Source organism: Triturus cristatus, chromosome 3_2 (genome assembly GCF_964204655.1).
Source record: "Triturus cristatus chromosome 3_2, aTriCri1.1, whole genome shotgun sequence".
In the NCBI taxonomy this organism is placed as follows: Eukaryota; Metazoa; Chordata; class Amphibia; order Caudata; family Salamandridae; genus Triturus; species Triturus cristatus.
Window position 1 is genome coordinate 395,002,375 of NC_140584.1, and position 27,224 is coordinate 395,029,598.

At 43.6% G+C, this 27,224-nt stretch overlaps 1 protein-coding gene across 1 annotated transcript in view; it reads left to right on the forward strand.

Moving 5' to 3' along the window:
• The window catches only part of GRIK3 (glutamate ionotropic receptor kainate type subunit 3), a 1,116,666-nt gene that overhangs the window by 628,136 nt on the left and 461,306 nt on the right, over nt 1–27,224 (forward strand). Inside the window, exon 6 of the mRNA XM_085647918.1 lies at nt 12,301–12,474. Within this exon, the coding sequence (XP_085504044.1) occupies nt 12,301–12,474 (174 nt within the window). The remainder of the gene's footprint in view (nt 1–12,300; nt 12,475–27,224) is intronic.

Here is a 27,224-nt window from a genome sequence, read left to right on the forward strand (position 1 = left end):
GTTGTGAATAAGCATGCGTTGCTAGGAGAATGCAAAAGGGGTAGCAAAGGCAATCAAAGCAAATTAGATGCCATCAATATTTTCTGCTATGTAGGAATTCGGTGTGTCTGGAGTTGCAATGTTTTCTCTGCAAACTTCCCGTATTTCTCACAAGTGCTCTGACTGCTATCTGTAGTTTGTGAATGTTTATACCTATGGAGTTTCACTTTAAATCAGGACTTTTGGGCTGCTTTTGGGTTACTGCAAGAAAGCAAAGATAAATAACCATCCAGTGTCAAAGCTGTTAAGAAAACAGTTTTAAAGTAAACTTGTGAGACAGTGGCACACTCACAAGGAAATAGTGCCAAGATGTAGGGGTTGTATGCTGGGATGTAAACATAGGAAAGCTTTGTAAACTATAGAAAGACCATTATTCAAGATCTTCTTGCTCACTTGCTAACATAATAAACACCTACCTTTCTTTTTCATCATCGCCACAGCGTCTGCAACTCTCTGGCCGCTCTCTCTGTGCTCTTCGTGGTCTAGTGTATTCGCTCTTGACCCCCTCCATTCAGGATGGCCAAGGGGCCTCTAGCTAGGGTGGTACCTTAATGTAATTATAGAATACGTCCTTCATTCAATCCAGACCCTTTCCCTAAAACCCACTCCATCTGGAGAAGCCAGCCCATACCCCATCTGCACTTCCAGTTTTACATTCCAGATCCAGCACCACACCCAGGTAACCGCTTTAATCCGCTCTGCAACTTCCAGGGGTGATGGACCTGTCCACTTATTGCAGATTTCCCTCCATGCAAAGAGTATCTGATAAACCAAATGGCCTTGCTGCTCCCTATGCAAAGAGCAACATGTTGCCATATCCACTCCCTGGAGGATCAACTGTGAATTTATGACTGTTGCTGCCCCAAGTGTATCCTTCAGGGTAGCCTCTATGCCAACACAGGACACTTTTATCCTGGTTTACTGAAAATAGACGTGATCATCATTGGCTTTTAGAAAGTCACACCTTTTACAGTGAATTTAGCTATTTTTGAAGGTGTCCAACACAATCTATTAAAAGTGAAAAAATGTGTTTGATTCAGGTTTGCTGGTTTGACAACTGAATATAGTAATTTCAAAGATTCACACCAGATTGACTGAAAGCCGACCCCTTGGAAGGTGTCTCCTCACACTGTGTGTGTGGATTCTTATTTTTTATCATCTGCTACCAGGAATTTCCAATACCAAAGAGTGACCTTCTTCTTTTTAGATCTAATGTCCTGAAGAGAGGACTCAAATTCCCAATTCCCCCGATCTCCACATTTGAGGATGAAAACCAGGAAAACAGTTGGACATACTAAAACCTAGATAGCCCATCCCCCACTCTTGCCCTGTGGACCTCCCAGGGTAACATCCCTTGCATTACCATCAAATCCCCGCGGGTAGCAATCCCAGTGCGGAGTAATGAAAAACTCAGCTGATCCTTCATACGGTCTGGATTACCTGGGGAGTCCCATATTGGTGCAAAATCAGAATAATGACCTACACAAACCAATTTTATATCACTACACCTTAGAAACTTCAATTGCACCTTTTTAAAATACTTAGGTGCACCAAACTTATACAGAAACCCATCGACAGCAACCTCCTCCATCATCTCTCCCAATACCTTACCCCAGGTAGAATGATCGTATTTTCCCAACAGCCTTCGGATATTCTTAAACTGGAATACTATGGAATACAGAACTAAATCTGGGAGAGCCAAGCCACCAATAACCAGCCTACGTCTAAGCTTTTTCTAAGCCAATCTGGCCCCTCTAGAAGCCCAAATAAAACGAACTATTTTCCTCTGAATTTTATCTATATTTGATCTTGAGAATATAAGGGGGATACAATTAAAGAGATGTGTTAGCTTCGGAAGGATTGTCATCTTTACTAAGTTAACGCGTCCGTAAATTGTTTGGGGCCAGTTCTTCAACCTAGAGAGCAATACATCATTTCCCTAGCTACCCTTTTTAGGTTACAGAGAGAAATTTAATCCACCTTATTGACAATCGTAATCCCTAAGTATTTTATCTCCCAGCTAATCCTATCACTCCACCCTTCTACATTCCCACACATTATTTTCATTTTGGACTTATAGACCAGGTACCCTGACAAAGCTGCAAATTCTCCTACCAACTGTTCCACTCTCAACACAGTGGTATCGGGGTCAAAAGTATAAATTAACAGGTCGTCGGCATACAGCGCTATCTTGCTATCATACGCTGATGCATGGAAGAGGCCAACCGATTTGTCTGCCCTTAACGGTTGTGCAAGAAGTTCGATGTAGATATTAAACAACTTAAGAGACAAGGGGCAGCCCTGCCGGGTATCTCTTTGTATATTAAAACTCCTTGTCAGAGAACCATTAAAGAGGATCTAAGCCGATAAATTTTAATATAACTTCTGGAGGGTATGTATAAAACCTGAACCAAACCCTATAGCGCCCAAGACCTCCCACAGATATGACCAGCACACCCGATCAAATGCATTATCCGCGTCAATCGAGACCACGGCCAAGGAAATCTAGCAAGTCGCAGCGAGGTCAATTATGCCTACCAGTTGTTGCGTAAGCTATTGAATTAGACTCCTTGGGATAAACCCTTTTTGATCAACATGAATCAGCTGAGGGGCTAGCTTGGCCAATCTCCCCACCAAAATACTCATAAAGACCTTATAGTCTACGTTCAGCAGGGATATCGGTCGATAAGAGTCTGCTTTCCTGGGATCCTTGGTGGGTTTTCAGATCAAAACAATTTTGGCTTCTTTCCACATTGTTGGAATCTACCCGCCCAGCCGGTGTATTGAATTAAACATAACATCCCACACTGGAATCAGTTCTTTTATTAGAAACTTATACACCTCAATGGGGAGAGCATCAGGGCCTGCAGCCTTGCTATTCTTATTCTGGAGTAGACATGTCCTAATCTCTTCTTTTGTTATAGGGGCATCCATAACTTCTCTACCCTCCAGTGTGGGTTTTGGAGCTTGCACTTTATCTAGCCAGGCTTCAAGCTGCTCTGAGTTTGGGTAGACCTTCTCCGTATATAACTCAGTAAATAAAGATACAAGGCAGGCTTGTATTGCCACTGTCTTACCCGAGATTTCACCCACAGGTTTGATGACAATTTCCCTGAAGTAGTTCCTTGACCTACCCACCCATGCCTTCCATGCCAACAGTGAACCCGCTTTCTCTCCATACTCAAAATCCCTCATGCACCTGGATTGATACCGTGCCCTGCACTTCATATCCAATTTGATCTTATAATGTAACACCGCCTCTTCCAATTGGCTTAACAGTTCCCCCCTTTCTTCACTCATCCTGAGGCCTGGTTGTTGGAGATCCGTCTCTAGGGCACCTACTCTATCTTCCAATTCTTTTAGATTTTGTCTCTCAGTCTTATTCTTTAAGTGAGCCAAATTTTGTTACACCCCTCTTATGAATGCCTTACAAGTCTCACAAACAACTTCTAAAGAAGGGTATCCTCGGTTATCGGTAAAGAAACCCACCAATGCTTGTTTTAAACCCGTAATTATGGCAGGGTTTGAGAGAATGGACCTTTTGAACGTCCATTTTGAGCTTGGTTGGCCCCCAGAACATTCTAAGGACATACTGACCCCAGCATGGTCCAAAATATGGGCAGGTTGAATGTGGACCGGCTTTACATTTCCCACCAAAGCGCTATCTACAAAAATGTAGTCGAACCTTAGGAAGTGTCCATACTTCTTACCATGAAATGTTAAGCCCTGCCCTTCACCCTTAGTATGTCTCCAAATATCTACCAGAACTAAATTCTGCAGCAAATTCTTCAGGGCCTGTCTCACCAGGGGTGTTGGTGTGGTTCTTTGGAGCAGATCTATTTAGATTGGGATCAAGGACGAAATTAAAATCCCCTGTGATGATTATGGGGGATGTGGCCTCTATTAGATTCCTTTCTAAATTGGATAGTTCCCGGGGGGTCGTCGATCTTTGGGCCATATAAAACAACTCAAACAAACTCAAAGTCTCCATATTCCAAGGTTGCAATGGCACATCTCCCAAAGCTATCAATTTTCAAGGATTTTATCCCAAAATGACTTTCTACCCAATGACACTTAGAAAAAAGAGTTCTGCTTTGCCTGTCCATTAAATGAGCATCTTGTGGAAGAATGACCTGGGTCTGAATTTCTTCTAAATACCTCATAACCAATCTCTGCCTCCCAGTCGATATAAGACCATTCACATTCCATGACAGCAGAGACAACTTATTACATCCCCCATTTTCATTATTTCCAGTGGGCACCATACCCAAACATTTGCATAACAATCTAAGCCAGCAGGCTACATACATTTGGCTAGGAAATATCGAGGACTTATTTTTTCTAGTTTTTTCCTACTGCTCCCCACCCAGTGCCCTTCCCCATCCCCCACCCGGTGCCTCCCTTCTCAGCACTCCCTGGGGAACCCTCCAGTGGCTTTTAGACATGCAGCCATATTGAGCTCCTCCCAGGAGGAACATACCCACTTAAATACAAAGTGAAAAACAAACTCATGCCCACCAACCCCCCCAAATTCCCCTACACAAAACCTTCACCTTTCTAGAGGTCTTTTTTTATTAGGTCAATTAAACCATCTACTTCATCCACCGACCTATAATTGTACATATGGTTATTTCACATTACCCGAAGCATTGCCAGGAATTTCAATTGTGCCTTAGCCCCAGGCCTTTCGAGCTCCTCCATCCTCTTGCTTAGCTCCCATTGCCTCTGGTCAGTAGCATGATAAACATTCGATCTTATGGCGAAAGAATAAGAGCTGACCGAGAAGGTACCATTACTGAAAGGCTGCTCTCAGGATCTTCTCCTTCGCTGTGTATGATAGAAAGTTTACCAAGACTGTTGGTGAGCACCCCTGCTGTCTGCCTCCAAACATTTCCATTTGATGGGCCAGTGCTTGTGCGGATAGGGCCCGGACCCCCCAGAGAACCCACGCCCCAACCTGCTGTAAACCCACAATCAACTAGTCAGTCCAAGAGTGTGGGTAAAAACGGCCATGTTTAATCAATCAAAACATTCATAAACATGACAAGTAAAACATTATTAACTTTCAAATTTAAAAATTCACTTAATCACACTTTTAATATTTACAAGCGTTCATAATCACTGGTTATGCGATATCTAAGTACTCCAGCACTAAGGGGCCTTCTGGCTCGCATCACCTATCTGAGAACCACGCAAGGCGCAAACCACCTGCGTCCTTGAGCGGTGAGCCCCCAGCCCTCGGTCCTTGTCCGTCTTTTTCTGGGGGCCCACCCCTCTAACACCAGGCTGCCAAGGAGGCTTCGGTGACCTGTCGCCCTTGCCTCTCCAGCCGGTGTCCCCATTCTCCCTGCGGAGAGCTTTCCGTCTCTCCCTCAGTGCTGGCCTCGGGAGTATGCAAGCAGGCCTCCCGTCACCCTGAAAATCACTGTTCTGTGGCCTCTTTTCCACCAAACGCCCCCTCCTAACCTATCCCCAAACCATATATCTTAGGGACGGGTGGGTGGGAGCTCGAACAATGTTTTCATGTCCAGGCAGGAGTAAGCAGGAAAAGAGAAGGAGTGGAGGTGAGTCTGGGGCCTAAATATCCCCACCCTGGCTCCACCCCTCTCGAACTCTACCTGAGCCGGACACCCGTCACGGGTGACCCGGAAGTACTACCACGGGCCAGCAGCCAATCAGGCTACTGGCCAGACTATGGGGGGTTCTCGCGGGTACGGGGGGACCGGGCCCTAAGTGCGCGCTCGCTAAGGGTCGCGCTTGTCACACTACCTCCAATGCCCCTGGCCAGGGCCCCGGCCTCGCTGCAGAGCCGCAACTCCCTCGCTGCAGTTTGCCAGGAGGGTCTTTCAGTGAAGCTGAGCCGGTGCCGACTTTGAATGCCTCCAGCTCCTGTGACACCATCTGAGGCAAGAAGGACGGGTGCTACTTCTGGCATTGTTATTCTGAGGATGGGGCAAGGCACGGGGGAGTGCCTATACGGCGCAAAAACAGGTATGTTCCACCTGGCGGGCCCGCGGCTGGCTAGCTAGCGGCTGCCATGTTCCCCTCAGTGAGACCAATCATTGTCAATAAACACCTACCTTTACTACTAATAGTCACCACTAGTTATCTGGTATTAGCAGTGTGGAAAGTGTTGGAAAGTGCACTCATCCGCCCATAGTTTTAAGACTGGTGTAGTAAGAGATTCAGATGTATGTATTATTATCTGTTAAACAAGAAAAATGTTTGGTGTAAAGTAAATTACTCTTCTAACACAACACTTGCAGAGTGTTCCAGCTGAGCAAATTATGCACAAATCGGTTTTGGAAAATAGTTCCTAGTTAACGTGTTAGCTTCACTTGTGCATTGGTAAGTTTAGCTGCCTAAATCAATACATTGGTGATATTTTACATTGAAAGAGTCTGTTTTAATCGAGTAATAAAATTGACCAATTGCTATCGCCTTTCTGACCTGTACTAAGGAGCAGCACACGTGACCTCAGTTGGCCTTGCTCCTCCCACATTATTGCATTGGCATGTGGGGGTCCTAGCCCACAGCAAGGTTTGTAGGAAACATTTCTAGCTCGTGCTGAGGCTTCTGTTTCTTTCCTTTTTAACGTTCAATTGAAATATGGCAGGAAGGCGGGAGAGAGCAGACAGGCATATTTGACAGCTGGTGTTGTTAGATTATGCATAACTAAAATGAGATTGTTTTTAAGAGAGACATTTGTCTGGCTTAGCACCCAGGACGGCACCATTGCCTCCGCGTGCTCCCCATATGTTCGTTTGCAATGAACAATTGACAATTGGTGGCAAAGAAAAGTTAAAGCGTAGCTTCATGCAGCGGGTTTCTTGCCTCTGTGCATATTTGTGACGTCGTTCGTCAGTAACGATTTGCTTTTAAGAGTGATCTGAAGGCCTTTTTCATCCCAGAGCTGCAGACTGTTCCTGATTGCTGCAGATTTATGTGAGCTGGGAGCGAATAGCCAGACGTATCTGGCGGCCAGGAGACCCATTATCACCCGACCGAGTGTCTGGGAGCCACGCCCCCTTGCCACCGCCTGCCAGCCGCATGCATCAGGGCCTCCCCTCCTCGCGCCTTGTCTGCCAGCTGCATGCACCTTGTTTCACTGCCAGCTGAGCCAAGGAGGGCTGGGGTCCACTGCCGTTTGCTATCAGCTTGGCATTAAATGTGCTTGCGTGTTTTTTTTCTTTCATTATATCCATTTATAGGAAGGCAATACTTGGGAAACATCACGTGTTAGCTCTCGTGCATCGATGGATGGGGCCTCCGGCAGTGCGGTGCTACCTTTGCGCAGCACTGCACTGCACTTTGGAACGGGCCGGTATATTGTCTTGCATTAGGGGGTTAATAAAGCACGGCGCAAAGATTCTGCTGCCAAGGAGGTGCTCAGCGCCCTACAAATGAACATTAATGTTGTGGAACGGAGCGCGGTCCACCTCATTGGACAAGGCATTGAAAGAAGTAACGGAGACGTGCAACAGACTGAAGCTCTTCGTGCCCGCTTTGCGCTTCTAGGCACGGAAACTGCACCCACTGTGTGCTAAATGAACTTGGTTCAGTACCATGGAGAGTGACACATTGGGTGTTGGCCCCACCCAACCCCAATGCCAACAACTGCACCCCAGAGAGTGGAGCCTGTCTCCCACAGTTTCCGCATTGCATAAGTGGTGGGCAGTCGCTGATGCGTTCCCATGCGATGAGGTGAACGGCCATTTGGGGCCCCCTTTCACCTTTGGAATGCATAGGTTTCCATGGCGTGCAGCCGTGCACGGCTGCTCTCAAATCAACTGCAAATTGCAGTGTATAACCGTGCATAGCAAATTGTGACCTTTCATGTGTGAATACAGCTGCTTTGCACAGGAACCAGGTGTATCTCTATTTTCCTATTAAAATCATGCCATGGTTCCGTCTATAGCAATGCGTTAAATGTCAATATTCCCATAAACTCTTTTTAAAATGCGATGGTGGAATCTACAGATTTACATCAATCTCGGACATATTGTTCATCCTTTTTAATATGTGGCTCCACAGCCCCCAGTGTACTTCTAATCTCCATCATGCATTTAAAACACCTTTAAATATCATATTTGGACATTCTTATCTGCTGTAAGGAATGTTTCATGCATTAGAAGTGTTTTTTAGATTCATTCAAGCTTAACGCTAAAATAAATCAACATTTGCAAACTCGTAAATAAATGTATTTGGTTACTGGGTGATACTAAATGTTGGTAATTGTAAAATGTTGAGATCCATGCCATACAATAGAGATCAAAGAATAAAGGAAATAAGCACCTTGTGTCCTGACAAAAAGGACCATTCAGAGCAACGTCGGAAGACACAGACTCGCCCTTAAAATAAGAATGTCACTCTCGGCCTCAGCTGTGATTAATGGGTAAAAAGATGACGAGCACAGAACACTTGGTTGCCGAGGTGACAGTGACGTTCAACCCCTGCTAATAATGAGTGTTACTGTGGCGTCAGCAGTGATGTCACAGTTCAGAAGAATGTCTGGAATGTTAGATGATGGGGAATCTTTGCACAGCCCTCAGGGTTGAAGACTGACACACCGGCGTTATGAAGATGTCCTCAGTGCAGCAGTAAACAAACAACTGCGATAGTACTCGGTCCTCTGCGAAACCCGAAAAGCATCACTCACCAGCCTTTAAGACTTCAATCAGAACAGCTGTGAACTAACACGTCTGTGTTCCCTGAATGATAAAACAACAGAAAAACACTGACTCCATAAGCATCATCTGAAACAATATCGAAGCAGCGAGGGCGATTTACGACCAGCGACCCTTTCGAACGTGGGAGTGCTCTTACAGAGCGTGGTTCTAGGCTGCCGTCACTACTATCAGATCGTCCACGGGGAGTGACAGCAGCAGCACCAGGTAAGGGAGAGGAGTTGGCCTAAAACTAGGGCCGTCGACTTCTAATCTGGGGAACCGGCTTCGAGTCTCAGCAACCACGCGCAAAATCCTGTGATTCTGGGCAAATCACTTAATCTCCCCTGCCTTGCCTAACAAAAATGAATGTATCCTCGTGCACCGCAACTTGTAAGGGCTCTGATACCTTCAGTTCCAGGTCCCGCTATATATAACTCATACATAAAGGGACAGGAAAAGATGACTTTGACCTTACTTTCAGCTTCACCAAAACGCGGAAAAGGCAGTGTTTGCTTTTTTAAAAGCCTAATGCTATCAAGTACGAACCAACGATGAGTACATTGTCTGACTGCAGCTAAATTGAGGAGATATGCGTGGGGCCCTCGGACTCCGGTGCCTCTCTCTCGATGGGCATTCCCAGAGGGTGCACTGACTGTCCACTACATCATATGTGGCACACGATCAGTGAACCCGCCTCCCGAATTCCAGTTTGACCCTGTCATGTGCCCTCGATGAGGTGTTGGAGCAAGTGACAATCTGTTCACTTACTTGCACGGGGCAATGCCCCAAGCACATTTTGGGAAACCTCCAAAGATCGCCTGGGCCTAAAATGTGCGCCCACATGATCCACATCACAGAAGAGGACGGACAGGAACCTGCCTCTGTAGCTAATTTTGAATTAGTGAAGTGCCTAAGGGTTGGGAAATGCAACAAACAAATAAAAACATTCATTGCCCTCCCCCCTCCGCCCCGCCCGGCACTTTCTGCGCCCCCAGATATCTTTTGGAGGTTGGCGGGCACTTAATTCTTGACATTGGTTACACAAATCGAGTTCCCCAATTAAAAGTGTCTTATCTGTCCAGACATTTCACTCTCATGTATTCAATTGAAATTCACGTCCCGTGATTTAATAAACTGCCCGAAACATTCATATTGTTGAAATGTGGGCAAAGAAACTCACTTGAAAAACCAGAACCGCTCGTTCAAAGACTGAGATGAATTTTGTGAGGTCGGTTTGCAAAAAGAATTTGACACCTGCACTCAGTTGTAACACTTCACATGGACGCATGTTTCCAAATGTTAGTAAATCACAGAGGATTCCAAGTTCTGGGGGAAACATTTGACAGTTGCAGTTTTGCCCTCTGACAATATTAGTGAATCCCTACTTGGGGGTATTCGAAGGGTTTTCACAAGTGAAACTCTACATACTATACAATGTAAATAAAAATTACTTTGCATGTGTGCAATTGCATTTTTCTCTCATTTTAATTTCCACCCATGAAATAAGTCATTTGAACACCCACATAGAGCTTTGAAGGTATTAGCTATTCAGAAGGTAGTTCTAAATGCATTTTTTCCCACCATTCCTTCCTAATCTATTTATTACATAAATGACGAATTACAGTACTCCACTTCTCCAATTTTGGTGAAGCGTACTTTAAAACTTCTAAAATTCTGTATAATTTTATGAGGTTAGCTTGGCATTCAGTAATATGGCGAGTGAATTAACTTGCTAAAAGTATATTTTGAATGACAAAGACCTACTTTCTCAGACTTCTTTGGGGGCGCAATGGAACCGATTAGGCTACTCACACATGATCATTAACCTGTGCTAGATAACGCCAGTGGAGCCGAGGACTGGAGGCCACCAGAGGGCTGAAATCCCATACAGTCAATTGACAACTCGCAGGGAGGACTTCTCGGTAACCCTAATCTACTATCCAAATAGTAATCAATACACAGTTTTAGGCCACTCTTAAGATCAGAGGGGCAAATCATCAAGGACCGGCGATAATTATCGCTAAGCGCACTTAGCGCTACGATAATTATCGCCGGTTAACGTGGAATTTTATCTCTGAGATAGCGTGCTATTAGCAACGCTTATCTCAAAAGCGATAAAATTCCAAGCTCTAACTGCCAAATGTGAGATTATCTCTGGCAATCCAGCGATAATCTCAAAATGTTTGGCGACAGCTTGATGATAGGGCAAGGCATACTTAGCCATGATATCCACCTTACATAGGATATCATGGCTAAGTCAGTCTTTGAAGCAGGCGTAAGGAAAGTAGCGATAACAGAGGTTATCGCTACTTTGCTTGTCGCTCTGCAGGTTAGCGTGCCCATTGATAATTGGAGAAATGTCGCTTAGCGACATTTCTCCAGTTATGTCAGGGCAGAAACGCCCACTTTGCATCTCATTAGAGAAGCAAAGATGGGCGTTCAGAAAACAGGCGCTAATGCAAGGTTTCAGGCGATAGCGTGACCTTGCTGATGAGGCGATAAAATTATCGCCGCTTTTCGTCGGAAAACGAACGCAAAAGCGGCAATATTTTTTTATCGCCCCATTGATGATATGCCCCTGATTCCTGCCGGTCGGGCTGGACGCATTCAACACCGCCGAAAGATAACTAGGGCTTACTCAGATTGCCAAGCAGGGATTTCCATACCGCATTATTTTCTTAGTCTTGCAGCACCGGTATACATATGCATATATTCTTGTGAGAAATAGCCAGGTAATATTTGTTGTGAATAAATGTGGCTTTCGTGAGGAAGGCAGGTTTGCCGAAACTCGCTTAGAGAATCCAGAAGTCAAGCAACTGGACATTAATAAACTTCAAGTGAGCTTACACCACTGGAATCTGTGTGATGCTCTAACATTGCTTTGAAATCAAATTCTGGAATCCAAGAAAAGTATTTTGTCATTTTTATTAATTTGTTGCTTAAGGCATTCTGATCTCATATGAAACCATAAGATATGCAATGAATTGAAACATAAATGATAATGAGTCTTCTGTATATTGTTACGTATGACAGATTGGAGAAGTTGTGAATGAGTTTGGTAAGTGAGGTGAGCGAAAGTAAAGATTTTAATGTTTCAGGATAAATGTTTTATTCAAATTTATGTTTATGTGATTTCGTCAATGTTGATTTACTTATTCCTAATAAAATATATCTTGATACTATTCTATATCCATTTGGTTTAGAGCCCTTTTATTATAGATATCTGTGTGTTCGATGCAACCTTATTAGATACCAGATGATATACGCGTTTGTAGTTTCCTTTCCCTGCCTCAGGAACACTGATTTGCTGCAGGGGGTCCCCTTTTTATGTGCATTAACGACCTACTTCTAGACATCCTGTGACTGTCACAATAATGTTAATGGCGTACATGCGTCTATGAGGTTTCTAATCTGTTTGCATTGTTCTTTAATAGATCCCTTTCTGCTCAGTCCTGGGATTGATTAGATTTAGGTAGAGGCAAAGTTTTGAAGTGATATCCATTGAATTGAAGGAAAAAGACAAACAGCTGTGAGACACAACCCTAAAAAAATGGGCCACCAAATGTTTTACTTGTTTTTTTTCTTTTCAAAGGATTTGTACGCTTTGGACCTGGAACCATATCGATATTCTGGAGTCAACTTGACTGGGTTCCGCATTCTAAATGTTGAGAATCCTTATGTGGCCATGATCTCTGAAAAGTGGTCTATGGAACGCCTTCAAGCTGTGCCCAAGCCGGAGACTGGTCTGCTGGATGGAATAATGACGGTATGATGATTGCTTTAAGACAACATCACCCATAGTATGGTCACAATCACAGACATTTGGCACATGCTGTCCTACACGCAGTTGCGGCTCATACAGTTAAGTGCGGTGAGGCGTGGGTGGGGGGTGTAAGTAACAAGTGATGGAATAGCGAAAATAAATAAATAAAACTACTTACCTTGCGCTCTCTGCATCGCCGAGTCAGCGATGCGGGCAGCGCAAGGTAAGTGGTTTTATTTATTTTATTTTCCCTATCCGTCATTTTTCACTTCCACTCCTCCACCCCCGCCGTGCTTATCTGCATGGTCTGCCACTGCCTACATGTTCAATTTCAATTTGGGATAAAATTAGGATGAGTTTTTTTATAAGAGAAGCTCAAAGGAAAGGGATCTAAAAGCTGGCTTCTGCTGTTCAAATGACAGCTGATGTTTTAGTCACTTAAGAGTCTGTCATTGATGTTCTGTTTTTTTAAAGGGAAATAATAGAAAGATTCTCAGTATTGCAGAGAGTAGGCTATAGTTAGGGGATCTATTTGGAAGTGCACTATACATTTATTTCCAAAATTATGATGTAGTTGAAATGCATTAAAATATTTTTTGTTCCGAAGTAAATGTTTTTATAAAGGTAATTAGAAACAAAATAAGCAGTCATTAGCTAATGCGGAGATATATTTGTGGTTGTCTGTTTATTTCATGCACCGCAGGAGTTCAGTTAAAGGAGTGCAGAAATCTATATCAAACCTCTTATCTGGTTTTAAACTTGACACACAATAAACTAAGTAAAATGTAAAACATGACTTACTATATATTGCCTTATATTCCACACATATTTTACCTAAATGTGTACAATGATTCACAACCTGACTGTTCATCTACTTTATCTTCTATACCTTTCTCATTCATGATGATAGCTTCGCACCAGGAAATCCTGCTGAGAAGCGGTGTGTTCTATAAATCTGCCAGTCCGAAGTTCTCTTGCATAAACGGAGGAAAGGGACCAGGGCCTGCTTTATGTTTGGCGGTATACTTTGTCCATCAGGGTGCCGTAGCACATTGCGTCTGCCACTCTGACTGACAGATGACTACCAAATTTAGAGATTGCTATTGGGCTAGTGGTGATCTCTGTATCTTCAGAGGTCTACCGTCACAGAGGTTTTTTCAGAAGGTATTAAAAGTTTGGTGGACTGCCACCGCCAGATTCGATAGCCAACTGTCAAAGTGTGTGTTATGAAAAACAATTAACTAATGATCTTCGCAAACAAGGAGATCTGTTCTTGGGTTTCAGGGGTCATTAGTTTTACTTTTCTGTTTGTCACTGCCAGTTTTTCACTGGAAGTGCGAACAGAAAAAAGGGACATCAGACAATCAGCCCTGAATAGGTCAGGTAGCCTAATGCCCTTACTACGTCTTCCAGCACTCCGTCAGGATGTTTGAGCAAGCTTCCAGTTGATGGAGCCAATGGACACCACAGATTGAAGGTTCTCAGTCTACCAGTCTGTTTATAGGATAGGCGGTCGAGAGTTTGGTGGACAGGGTACTTTGTCACGTTTGTCAAGGAGCATCCTGTCTGCCAAACTCTAAAAAATGGCCTGATTATGATGACCGTGGGACTGCCACCGCCAGCCCGTTGGTGGTGGTCCCACCGGCATCGTAATGTAGATTCCCGCCCGCCACATTAGGATGGCAGGCAGATGGGTGACGGTTGGAGAGACCGAACACCACTGATTCGATAGGCTAAAGGAGCCCGTCGGACCGTCGGCGGGACCATCGATTCCTACAATGGTGGCAATGCCAGCCAAGCACCGCCGTATGGATTATGATGTCCCTTCCTACTGGCCGTTTACATGGTGGTTTACCCGCCATGAAAAGGCTTGCAGAAAAGGGACATTGGGGGCCCATAGCGGTGCCCCCTTTCCCCCTGGCCCTCAGTTTTGGGTTATGGTGCCCCCTACATATACCTGCACCCACGGCCGGATTGGCCATAGCGGGCACCGGGCAATCCCCCGGTGCACCGCACGGGTGGGGGCCGGTTTTGGGCCCCTCTGGGCCGTTTTTGTTACAGGGCCGTTTTTGCAGCATAGAGAGAGGTTCCAGGGCTGAAATCATAGAGGTTTGGAGATAGGGAGGGTGTTGGGGCAGGGCTGGCTCAGGGGCTGCTGAGGTGGAGCAAAGGATTCTCTCCATGCCATAGCAGGAGGTTGGCTTGTGCTGACAGCCCCTGCCGAAGCCCTCATGCAAATCTACTGGATGTGAATTTTCACCCACTAAAATCAGATACTTAGTTACTGCGACCCGTAATTATGGGTTCACTAACAATGGACCTTATTTGGCCAGTAGTGTGGTGTCCCCTGGGATACTGCTCTGCCTGACTTGTAGCAGGGTCCTAAATGTGTTTTAAAGTAGAACAAATACAGATATATGTTTTGTGAGTTGTGCTGCAGCCCTATGGAGAAATCTGCATTCTCTGCATTTAAACTTCCTCCGGTTAGACTTCATGTGAAAATATCTTTTGAAGCTGGATGAAAGTTTTGTATAGTAGGTATTCATGAAAAATCTACGGCAAATACCACTTATATAGTTAGTAAATAAATGGAAGTAAGACCTAAACTACTGGAAAATGAAAAAGAAGCATAAAGAGCTGTGACATCTATGTCACATAGTGAGTCTGAGTATTAGTGCTACTTTCTACCAAAAACTGGTTACTATCAAATTTTGGCCCTAACTCAATCAATAGGGCATGCCACCTGGCCCTGAACCAAACTTGGACTGGCTTCTGATGTTTTACTGCATCATTAACAAACCACACTTGAGTCCATGTCCCCGTCCTCCCATTCCAGAAGTCGAGGCTGTCCAGTTTAGGCTGAGATGTTTTTTATATGCTGCAAATATAAAGAAGATATTTGTGTCTGGAGAGTTATTGAATCTAGTGATTCACAGCGCTGGAGGCGAAGTGCAGCCTTGATGTGAGAGGCGCGAGCAAGGCAGCGAGTGTTCAGCCGAGCCTCATTACGGCAGTCCTGCTGGGTTTTAATGGTCCTTGGTGTCTGAAGATGGAGAAAACAACTTTAAAATTCAAACACTGCATTGAAGAAAACAAAGTACAAGATATAGAACATATTTATAGCTGGAATTTGCTCTCTGCTGAGGCTTTTGTGAAGCAATAACACTGGATGTAAAAAGCAACTTCTGGCAGTGGAGTCCTTATAGTCATAACCAGAATATTACCTACGAAAATGTTGTGAAGGTAGGTATAATTAGCTAAATATAGGTTTACTTTTCTTAACTTTCTTAACTCTATCTGTGTCACACACACACGCAAGCACACACACACACACACACTTTTTCAAGGTACATATATGTGAAATGAAGTATAGTAAATCTATACTTAACTAAACTTATTCTCACAATATTTTGGTAGTCAAAATTCTGCTTACAACATTTATTTTGGTTGCACAATATATAAAACTCTAAGGGGCAGATTTACAAGTCCCTTGCGCCACTTTTGCGTCACTTGGGAAAAGTGACGCAAAAGTGGCGCAAGGGGCTTGTCTCCCCCTAATAAAACCGGATTGGTCCGGGTGTATGAGATCTGGCATCAGCTTGTCCAACCGGGAAGCCAATATCTTTGAATATATTTTGGCATTCCAAATTCAGAAGCGCTATAGGGTGATACGAAACACAGAGTTGGGGATCTTTCCCTCCCTTTGGAATCACAGAAATCAGTGCTTCGCTTATGGATCTGGGAGTTTGAAAAGAGTCCGCCATGTGATTAAAGAGCCTCGTCAACTGGGGAATGAGCTCCACGCTGAAGGTTTTATAGAATTGAGTGGTCAGCCCATCCGGTCCCGGGGCCTTGTGTAATTTGAGGGTTCTAAGTGCACCCTGGACCTCTTCCTCTGATATAGACTCCCTAAGTTGCTCGTTCTGGATGCTTGTCATTCTGGGCAGCGTCACTGAATTCAAATAAGTTGCTTGGGCGTGTATATTGGCTTGGTCGGGAGTGTAGAAGTTGCGCTTTCCCAGGTTCCTCACTAGTCAGGGTGCCTGTGGGATCTTTTATGCATGCAATATACTCCCTTTCCTGTTTTACTCAAAGTTGTCATGCCGAGGGTGAACCTATCTTGTTACCCTGTGTGTATGATGTCTGCTGAAGGCGGAGTAGTGTTAATTCTGCCATATTTGAATAAATGGCATGTAATTTCCCTTTCAGGGCCATGACCTTTCTCTGAAGTGTGAGGGTGGGGTTAGCTTTATGCTCGCATTCTGCAGTCTTTAATTCCCCCTCTAGAAGCAACCTCTCCGCCGCCCTCTCTTTATAAAGAGCAGACATAAGAGACAGGCATTGTCCCCGGTTGACCGCTTTGAACGTGTTCCAATAATTTGCCACTGAAGTATCCTGGGGGTCGTTTATTTGGAAGAAGTCGCTAATGGCGGCCTGTAGGACATCTCGCAATTTTTTATCTCAAATTAAGGCACTAGTGAAATACCATTTAGGTGTGTTGCATCTCCTCTCCATGGAAACCGTAATTGGGGCATGGTCGGAAATGATGATAGGGTGTATTATGGCTTCTCAAACTTGCTTATTGTGGGTTTGACTGAGAAATTTGTAGTCCAGGCACAAATTACTGCGGTGGACATGGGAAAAGAAAGTATAGTCTGTGTCGTCTGGATGGGCTTCTCGCCATGCGACCCTAAGGCCCATCCCCTGGATCCCCTGTTTCAGAGCCTTTGGGAAACTGCCCGTATGCGCCTTGTGAGGATTGGAACTTTCTGAACCCGAATGCCAGGTGAGGTTAAAATCCCCTATAAGTAGTATGTCACCGGAAGCAAAGCCCCCCAGCAAAGAGAGTGCTGAGTGAAGGAATTTTGCGTGGTTAATATTGGGAGCATAGATCGACGCTATGGTGCATTGACTTCCCCTTAGGTACCCCTTCACCAATAGGATCCTCCCTCCTTGTCTGTTTTATAGTCGTTAGATTGGAATTTAAGAGAAAAGTGAAAGAGCAAAGCCACCCCATTATGATTTGTGGTGGAGGAGGATTTATAGATCAGTGGGTAGGCCTTGTGTTTCAATCTGTGGTCTTCGAATCGTTTGAGGTGAGTTTCCTGCAGGGCCACCATGTCATAGTGTTGGTCCGTGAGGTATTTCCATTCCTTTTGACTTTTAGAGGGGGCGTTCATACCTCGGACATTCCACGAAAGTGTGGTGATCACCATATTAATGGTCGTGGGGGGGGGGGTCATTCTCCTTAGAGTAAATCTTAATTCGTATCCTTTCTCATATTTCTCCCCTCCCAGACCCTTCTTTCCCCCTCTCCCATCAAGTTGTTGAAGTGTGTCTCGCCTCCCTCTCCCCGTCCCCTCCAAACCCTCTGTATCCTCACCTTCATCCAGGGTCAAAATGAAAAACACAACCAAAAAGACAAAAAACAGAAAAAATTGAACATTGTCAACTCTGGGACTGTCAGTTCCCAGTCCCACCTATCGCCATGGTGTCCTACCGACACTATGAGGCGAATAGGACCATAGTCCGCTGCCAATAGATCTGCATTGCTGCTAATTGTAAAGACAATCACCATAACATCGTAACTGTAGTGAAATCCTTCTATTTTCTTAGAGTTTGCGGCAGAGTGGGGTATACAGCACCGTGTCATCAGTGCACCCTCGGAGGAAAGGGGGAGACGACGCTAATGTCGGAATCGGCAGACTCCGAGACTTACTGATAGTAAAGAGGGAGGAGGCTTAGTTGTTACCGTCCGCTTCCTAGTGGTGTTGAACCTCCTCACCCCCTAGCCATCGCAGCTCCGAGTTTGGAAGCCTGTAAAATATCTTATTTTTCTAGTTCATCCCGCGATAGCCGTCACTTTGTTCCAGGAGGTTCCTGTGTCTTCTTCGCTCTAGGGAGTCGACGAGTGCGCCATGAGTTAGTCTCCTCAGCACCAGATATGTCCTTGCATTGAAGGATGGAGGGGAGCAATCTCAGGTCACCAGCCGGCGTTGGGATACCGAGGATGCGGGATGCCTCCTGGATCTCAATGACGTGATGTGCCTCGTTTTTGTATTCAAAACTGTGATCACAGGGGTAGGTCCATCGGTATCTGATGTTGACCTGCCGTAATTTGTCAGTGACCGGTCTAAATTGCTGGCATCGTGCTAGGGTCGCTGGAGCTATATCTTGATACAGCTCACAAGGGAATCCTTGAAATTTCACCACATCTGCTTTCCTGGCGGCTTGTAGAATAGCTTCTTTGGTTTTAAAAGAGTGGAGTTTGGCTAGAATGTCCCTTGGTCTGCGTTTCTCACCCTGCAACAGCCTCCCTACTCTATGGACTCTCTCCAGTTTCATCTTGAACAACACCCTCAGGCCCACCGAATCGACGTCATGCTGGAGTGAGGTGAGCCTGACACTGAGATCTGCCTTCAGTGCGTCCAGTGATTGGACCATGTCCGCCTTTAGTTCGTCATGCAGTTCCTGCTTGAATGCTTTCAGAGAAGCAAGTAGGTCCTCCTTAGACAGCGCCATTCCGGATGTCTTACTTATGTCTTGGTACGATTCTGTAGTAGTGGCAGGGGAGAAGTAAGTAGATACCCTGTTGCTCTGAGGTTTTTTTAGGTGACATAGAGAGGTAGACGATGTGGCCTGTGGGAGGTGTCTTGAGTGAAAGTCTGGTACACCTCTGCCCAAGGGGAGTCTATGGTCTCCGCTGTGAAACTCTGTAAGTGCCCCAAAAATTCAGGAGCCCCCCAGGACGCCGCCCGAGTCTTGCTCCCAGGCCTCCTCAATGTATTGGCGGCAGTCGTGCCGTCGAAGAGCACCACCCCGAGAACCTGGGGGCCCCAGGGGCTGACATCTGCCGGCCTCTAATTGGGGACTTACATCAAGGAATTGGAGGATTACGTCGATCTGCCGGGGCTCATTTGGGGGCTCCGTTCAGCAGAAAAAAACACTCTTATTCAAAGCCGACACTACATTACCCAGAACACTTTGCTTATCGCACAGGTGACAACTTATCAGATAGTAGTCACATGGTGTCTTTAAGCAGGGAATGATCGGAGGTGTACTTTTCCACTACCAGCCCTGATGAGAGGATTGCCTCGAAACGCGTCGGCGTACGTGGTGGGAACTGTAAAGCAGCAGAGAGACGTTTTCCTTTCCGCTTAAATAAAGGTGTTATGCTTGGAACAGTTTGTCCACAAATAAGCGCACTCCACACTGGGAAACATAAAGCCTAGCACTTCAAGGCGGCAATTTTCTTTCCTCCATCACACAGCCCAATGTGTTTCGGAATACATTTCCTTGGTCACGGTCCAGCAGCAATAGTTACAAGATTTCACGAAACTGCCAGCGCTGCTTAAATCACTTTAATAACACTCAGGTGAGTATGACATCAACAAGCAGTGCATGCTGGTATTCACAGTCCTGAAAGGTCCATCTAACTTTTAGAATGCTGCTATATATATTGAAAAATCATCATTACCCTTGATAAGGTTGAAAATGAAAAAAATGCTCTCTTGAGATGCAAATATCGGCTCCCAGTGTTCCGCCTGGCCTCGACATCACGAAGCCGCAGACCCGCCTTTCATAACAGACAGTGGTGCGCTAAAACGGCTGGATGGCCGTATATATCAAGGTTCACAGTTTGTCCACAAATAAGCGCACTCCACACTGGGAAACATAAAGCCTAGCACTTCAAGGCGGCAATTTTCTTTCCTCCATCACACAGCCCAACGCGTTTCGGAATACATTTCCTTGGTCACGGGCCAGCAGCAATAGTTACAAGATTTCAGTTATAGTTAGGACCTATCTTCCATAGGAAATCCGCAACATTCAATTCCTAATAAGTCTGGCGCCGGTTGACGAATCCTCGCAAAATTTTCCAAACCTTTGGCCAGCTCCGGTCCGCTCCTATCCTGAAAGTTTCGTGGTGATTGGTCAAGCGGGGGCTGAGAAAAAAGGGGGGGTCCCAAAACGCGTTTTCCCGATGCAATTTCCCATAGGACCTGTTGACGCAGCTACAGCGCGAACTGCTGAACGGAATTACACCAAATTTGGCAGAAAGGTAGACCTTGGTTCAGAGTCGTGCCTTTTGCTTAAATGGTGTAAATCCGTTCAGTAGTTCCTGAGAAAATCAAAACTAAAATCACATATATATCTGGGCGGAGCCTAACCACACATCTCATCGTGAGATCTGATTGGCTGTCAGCACTTCATCCAAGAAGTGTTGGCAGCCATCTTGGGACCAATATACATGATAGCACCTCATTAAAAAGCATTGCAGTTAATAGAAGGTTTTAAGACTTTAGTTACATTATAAATAATTTTTTGATGGAACCATACTCATTTTAGGAATTGTGGTATGTTCTAAGCTGATTTTACCATGTGAAAAAGCCTTTTGCTGGGATATCATGAATCATGTTTGAGAGAAAACTATTTTCACATGCTTTTCCCACAGAGGTTTGGAAGGTGATCTATAAGCTAAACTGAGAGCATATTTTCTGTAAATTCACATTATCTTTCTTAGTCATGTGAGAATGAAGTCTGACATTCTAAGTAAAACATGTACATCCAACAAGGGCAGAGACTGTCAGTTTATTCCTTTGTGTTCTACTGCAGCTTCCCAGAGTGTTCCAAAGAACAACTAGAGCGCTAACACTCCAACTTATGATAAACGTATGGCACACCTGAAGCCATCTTGATTGGAATAAAGCTGTAACTCTTAAAACATTTAATTTAAAAAGGAACAAAATGAGGGGGTTCATTTTGCCATAGAATGTATGATTAGTGCTGCAGAAAGAAAAATGAGGGCACATTTTGAGTGACTTCTCAAATCCTCTTCTATTTCATTAAAGAATTCTGATATGCAGACTGAAACATGCACTTTCAATACCAGCAGCAGACTTCCCTCGTGAGCAGTAGCTTTACTACAGTGATCTAATGAGCAACTAGAGTGCTAACATTCTGAATTTATGGCAAATGTGTGACAAATCTGAATGCCTTCTTCATTGAATCAAAGTAAAAAATTGACAGTATGCCTACTGAGGAGACTGTAGTAAATGAGGAAATTAGGAAACTTCATAACAAGTCTCCCAAGATGGCCGACAGAGACAAAAGAGCCCAAATGTAGCACAAATATCACCGAGATGTAGCCCAAGTATAACCCAATGACAGAAATCCCAGAGTGTTTTAAAGAACAACTAGAGCGCTAACAGTCTTACTTATGACAAAAGTATGGCACACCTGAAGCCATCTTGATTGGAATAAAGTGGTAACACTTAAAACATTTAATTTGCAAAGGAACAAAATGAGGGGGTTCATTTTGCTATAGAAATTATGATTAGTGCTGCAGAAAGAAAAATTAGGGCACATTTTGACTTCTCAAATCCTCTTCTATTTCATTAAAAAGTTCTGACATGCAGACTAAAACATGCACTTTGAATACCAGCAGCAGACTTCCCTGGTGAGCAGTAGCTTTACTACAGTGATCTAATGAGGAACTAGAGTGCTACCATTCAGAATATATGGCAAATGTGTCACATCTGAATGCCTTCTTGATGGAAACAAAGTAAACAAGCAGTGAAAAGGCAATAGGTCTCGCCCTCGTTTAAGTTAAAGCAATTCTGTTTGTAATTAGGTGGCTTTTTAGCTTTGCTTTTATTAGTGTTTTTCAAAATTTCATGTACATAACATGCATATATGTATATGTATGCATGCATTTATATTTGTATTTATATAGATATGCAGATTATATATATGTTTATATATGTATGTATATATATATACACATTCATATATATAAATGCATATGCATATATGTGCATATGTGTGCGTGTAGAGAGAGGTAGAGAGGTAGAGGTGTAGAGGTAGAGACGTAGAGGTAGAGAGGTAGAGGTAGAGAGGTAGAGAGTAGTAGAGAGAGTAGTAGAGAGTAGGAGAGAGAGTAGAATGCGTAGTAGAGTGAGTAGTAGAGAGTAGTAGAGAGAGAGTAGTAGAGAGTGAGTAGTAGAGAGTAGTAGAGAGTGAGCAGTAGAGAGTAGTAAAGAGTAGTAGAGAGTGAGTAGTAGAGAGTGAGTAGTAGAGAGAGAGAGTAGTAGAGAGAGAGTAGTAGAGAGTGAGTAGTAGAGAGTAGTACAGAGTGAGTAGTAGGGAGTGATTAGTAGAGAGTAGTGGAGTAGTAGAGAGTGAGTAGTAGAGAGTAGTAGAGAGTGAGTAGTAGAGTGAGTAGTAGGCAGTAGTAGAGAGTGAGTAGTAGAGTGAGTAGTAGAGTGAGTAGTAGAGTGAGTAGTAGAGTGAGTAGTAGAGAGCAAGTAGTAGAGAGTGTGTAGTAGAGAGAGAGTAGTAGAGAGTAGTAGAGTGAGTAGTAGAGAGAGAAGTAGAGAGTAGTAGAGTAGTAGAGAGTGAGTAGTAGAGAGTGAGTAGTAGAGAGTAGTAGAGAGTGAGTAGCAGAGAGAGTAGTAGAGAGTAGTAGAGAAGTAGAGTAGTAGAGAGTGAGTAGTAGAGTGAGTAGTAGAGAGTAGTAGAGAGCGAGTATTAGAGAGTGAGTAGTGGAGAGTGAGTAGTAGAGTAGTAGAGAGTGAGTAGTAGAGAGTGAGTAGTAGAGAGAGAGTAGTAGAGAGTAGTAGAGTGAGTAGTAGAGAGTGAGTAGTAGAGAGAGAGTAGTAGAGAGTGAGTAGTAGAGTAGTAGAGAGTGAGTGGTAGAGAGTAGTAGAGAGTAGTAGAGGGAGTAGTAGAGAGTAGTAGAGAGTGAGCAGTAGAGAGTAGTAGAGAGTAGTAGAGTAGTAGAGAATGAGTAGTAGAGAGTGAGTAGTAGAGAGTAGTAGAGAGGGAGTAGTAGAGAGGGAGTAGTAGAGAGGGAGTAGTAGAGAGGGAGTAGTAGAGTAGTAGAGAGTGAGTGGTAGAGAGTAGTAGAGGGCGTAGAGTGAGTAGTAGAGAGTGAGTAGTAGAGAGTGAGTAGTAGTAGAGAGTAGTAGAGAGTAGTAGAGAGAGAGTAGTAGAGAGTGAGTAGTAGAAAGTAGTAGCGAGTGAGTAGTAGAGTGAGTGGTAGGGAGTAGTAGAGAGTGAGTAGTAGAGTGAGTAGTAGAGTGAGTAGTAGAGAGTAGTGGAGTAGTAGAGAGTGAGTAGTAGAGAGTAGTAGAGAGTGAGTAGTAGAGTGAGTAGTAGGGAGTAGTAGAGAGTGAGTAGTAGAGTGAGTAGTAGAGTGAGCAGTAGAGAGTAGTGGAGTAGTAGAGAGTGAGTAGTAGAGAGTAGTAGAGAGTGAGTAGTAGAGTGAGTAGTAGGGAGTAGTAGAGAGTGAGTAGTAGAGTGAGTAGTAGAGTGAGTAGTAAAGAGCAAGTAGTAGAGAGTGTGTAGTAGAGAGAGAGTAGTAGAGAGTAGTAGAGTGAGTAGTAGAGAGAGAAGTAGAGAGTAGTAGAGTAGTAGAGCGTGAGTAGTAGAGAGTGAGTAGTAGAGAGTAGTAGAGAGTGAGTAGCAGAGAGAGTAGTAGAGAGTAGTAGAGTAGTAGAGAGTGAGTAGTAGAGTGAGTAGTAGAGAGTAGTAGAGAGCGAGTATTAGAGAGTGAGTAGTAGAGAGTGAGTAGTAGAGAGTGAGTAGTAGAGAGTAGTAGAGTGAGTAGTAGAGAGTGAGTAGTAGAGAGAGAGTAGTAGAGAGTGAGTAGTAGAGTAGTAGAGAGTGAGTGGTAGAGAGTAGTAGAGAGTAGTAGAGGGAGTAGTAGAGAGTAGTAGAGAGTGAGCAGTAGAGAGTAGTAGAGAGTAGTAGAGTAGTAGAGAATGAGTAGTAGAGAGTGAGTAGTAGAGAGTAGTAGAGTGAGTAGTAGAGAGGGAGTAGTAGAGAGAGAGTAGTAGAGAGTGAGTAGTAGAGAGTGAGTGGTAGAGAGTAGTAGAGGGCAGTAGAGTGAGTAGTAGAGAGTACTAGAGAGTGAGTAGTAGAGAGTGAGTAGTAGAGAGTAGTAGTAGAAAGTAGTAGAGAGTAGTAGAGAGAGAGTAGTAGAGAGTGAGTAGTAGAAAGTAGTAGCGAGTGAGTAGTAGAGAGTGAGTAGTTTAATTAAAAGGAACACAATGAGGAGGTTCATTTTGCCATAGGAATTATGATTAGTGCGGAAAAAAGAAAATTAGGGCACATTTTGGGTGACTTCTCAAATCCTCTTCTATTTCATAAAAAAATTCTGACATGCAGACTGAAACATGCACTTTCAATACCAGCAGCAGACTTCCCTGGTGAGCAGTAGCTTTACTACCGTGATCTAATAAGCAACTAGAGTGCTAACATTCCGAATTTATGGCAAATGTGTGACACATCGGAATGCCTTCTTGATGGAATGAAAGTAAAAAACCTGAAAGTATTTCCTACTGAGGAGACTGTAGTAAATGATGAAATTAGGAAACTTCATAACAAATAAGTCTCCCAAGATGGCCACCAGGGACAAAAGAGCCCAAATGTAGCACAAATATCACCGAGATGTAGCCCAAGTATAGCCCAATGACAGAATGTACCAGAGTGTTTTAAAGAACAACTAGAGCGCTAACAGTCTTACTTATGACACAAGTATGGCACACCTGATGCCATCTTGATTGGAATAAAGTGGTAACACTTAAAACATTTAGGGCCTCATGTAGGTAGCTGAATACCGGTCGGTAACGGCCGAAATTCGGTAATTATACCGTTACCGACTGGTATTTTGGCTTTTGGTATGTAGGGGGATCATTTTTGTATTCGGTAATTTACCGAATCGGTAAAATTACCGAATCGGTAATTTTACCGATTCGGTAAATTCCGATTACAAAAATGAGATGTAGGGGGAGTGTGTGGGTGATGTTTTGAGTCGGTATTTACCACCAACTAATAGTTGGTGGTAAATAATGTATGGATGTGTAAACGCATGTGATAGCGCTTAGAAGTGTGCAATGTGGCAGACATACATGCCCTTAGGGCATGTATGTGTGCCAAATGTGCACACATGGCCGAATCAGGGGTGCAACAGGGTGTCAATGTGACACCCTGCCACCCTTGCATGTGTTCCCCCCATTACCGAATCGGTATTTACCGATTCGGTAATGAGGCATACCTTCCCATCAATGGGAAGGTATGCCTCATTACCGAATCGGTAAATACCGATTCGGTAATTACCGGATTTTACCGATTCGGTAATATTTACCGAAGGATTACCTACATACGAGTTACCACTTCTTAAATACCGATTCGGTAAGGTTCGGTATTTAAGAAGTGGTAACTTGTATGCTACCTACATGAGGCCTTTAATTTGCAAAGGAACAAAATGAGGGGGTTCATTTTGCCATAGAAATTATGATTAGTGCTACAGAAAGAAAGATTAGGGCACATTTTGACTTCTCAAATCCTCTCTCATTTCATTAAAAAATTCTGACATGCAGACTGAAACATGCACTTTGAATACCAGCAGCAGACTTCCCTGGTGAGCAGTAGCTTTACTACAGTGATCTAATGAGCAACTAGAGGGCTACCATTCAGAATTTATGGAAAATGTGTGACACATCTGAATGCCTTCTTGATGGAATCAAAGTAAATAAGCATTGAAAATGCAATAGGTCTCGCCCTCGTTTAAGTTAAAGCAATTCTGTTTGTAACTAGGTGGCTTTTTAGCTTTGCTTGTATTAGAGTTTTTCAAACTTTCATGTACATACCGTGCATATATATGCATATATGTATATGTATATGATTGCATGCATTTATATTTATATAGATATGCAGATTATATTTATATGTTTATATATTCACTGAAAAAAAACATAGGTTTCAGAGACGTTAGAAATTAGCATTTAAAAACCTTAGAAATTCACAGAAAAACAATAGGTTTCAGGGGTGTTATAGTTAGCTGCCCATTTCACTCATACAAAACCATAGAAATTCCTCCGTTATAGTTAGTTCTGCTAACTATAACTCACACGCCCGCAATGCACTGCTGATGATGTCACATATTGCATCATTCATGACATGGTCAGTGACATCACTGATGACATCACTGATGACATCATCCACTGAATGTGGTTTAGTTTGAAATTTAAATATGTATTATATATATACCAATCTGTATTGAAGATTGAGTGTATATATAACTGTCTGGATGGAGGATTTAGTAGCTGTCTGACTGTCTTTTTAAGTGAGTAATTAAAAGTGTCTCACTTAATACATGGATTAGTACCTAAACTATGTGAATGGGTGCAGCACTGTCTCTGTTGTTGTATAACATGCTGCATCAGTTGGTCACTAACTACATGAGTGTGTATATTAGTTATTGATTAGTTGGGTGAGTATTTGTATGGGACATTGAGTTTGTGTGTGGTTGGATGGGGTGTGTGTAACTCTATACATAGATGTGTGAATGGTTGATTGACTAGGTGTATGGGTTTAAGAGTGCATGTGGAAACAGTTGTTTGGGTGACTGAGTGTATTTATTTGTGTGTTGGTGAGCGAATATATGTTTTAATTGTAGATCTTCAACAAAGTAAAAAAATAAAAGGAATTGTATGTGAGAGTTGGTTTATATAAATAAGTATGTGTAAGAGTCAGTGATTGTGAGACTAACTATATGAATGAGTGTATAATTGTAATGGTGCTTTTTTAACATATTAACGATGAGTTACTATGTGTTTGAATGAATGAGGTGTTGTTGGATAATTGTGTAAGTGAGTAAATTTAAGTGCGATACATTTCTTTCATGAGTGAGTAGGATGACTGCATAACCGACTAAGATGACTGCTGATGTGTCAATGTCTATATATGTG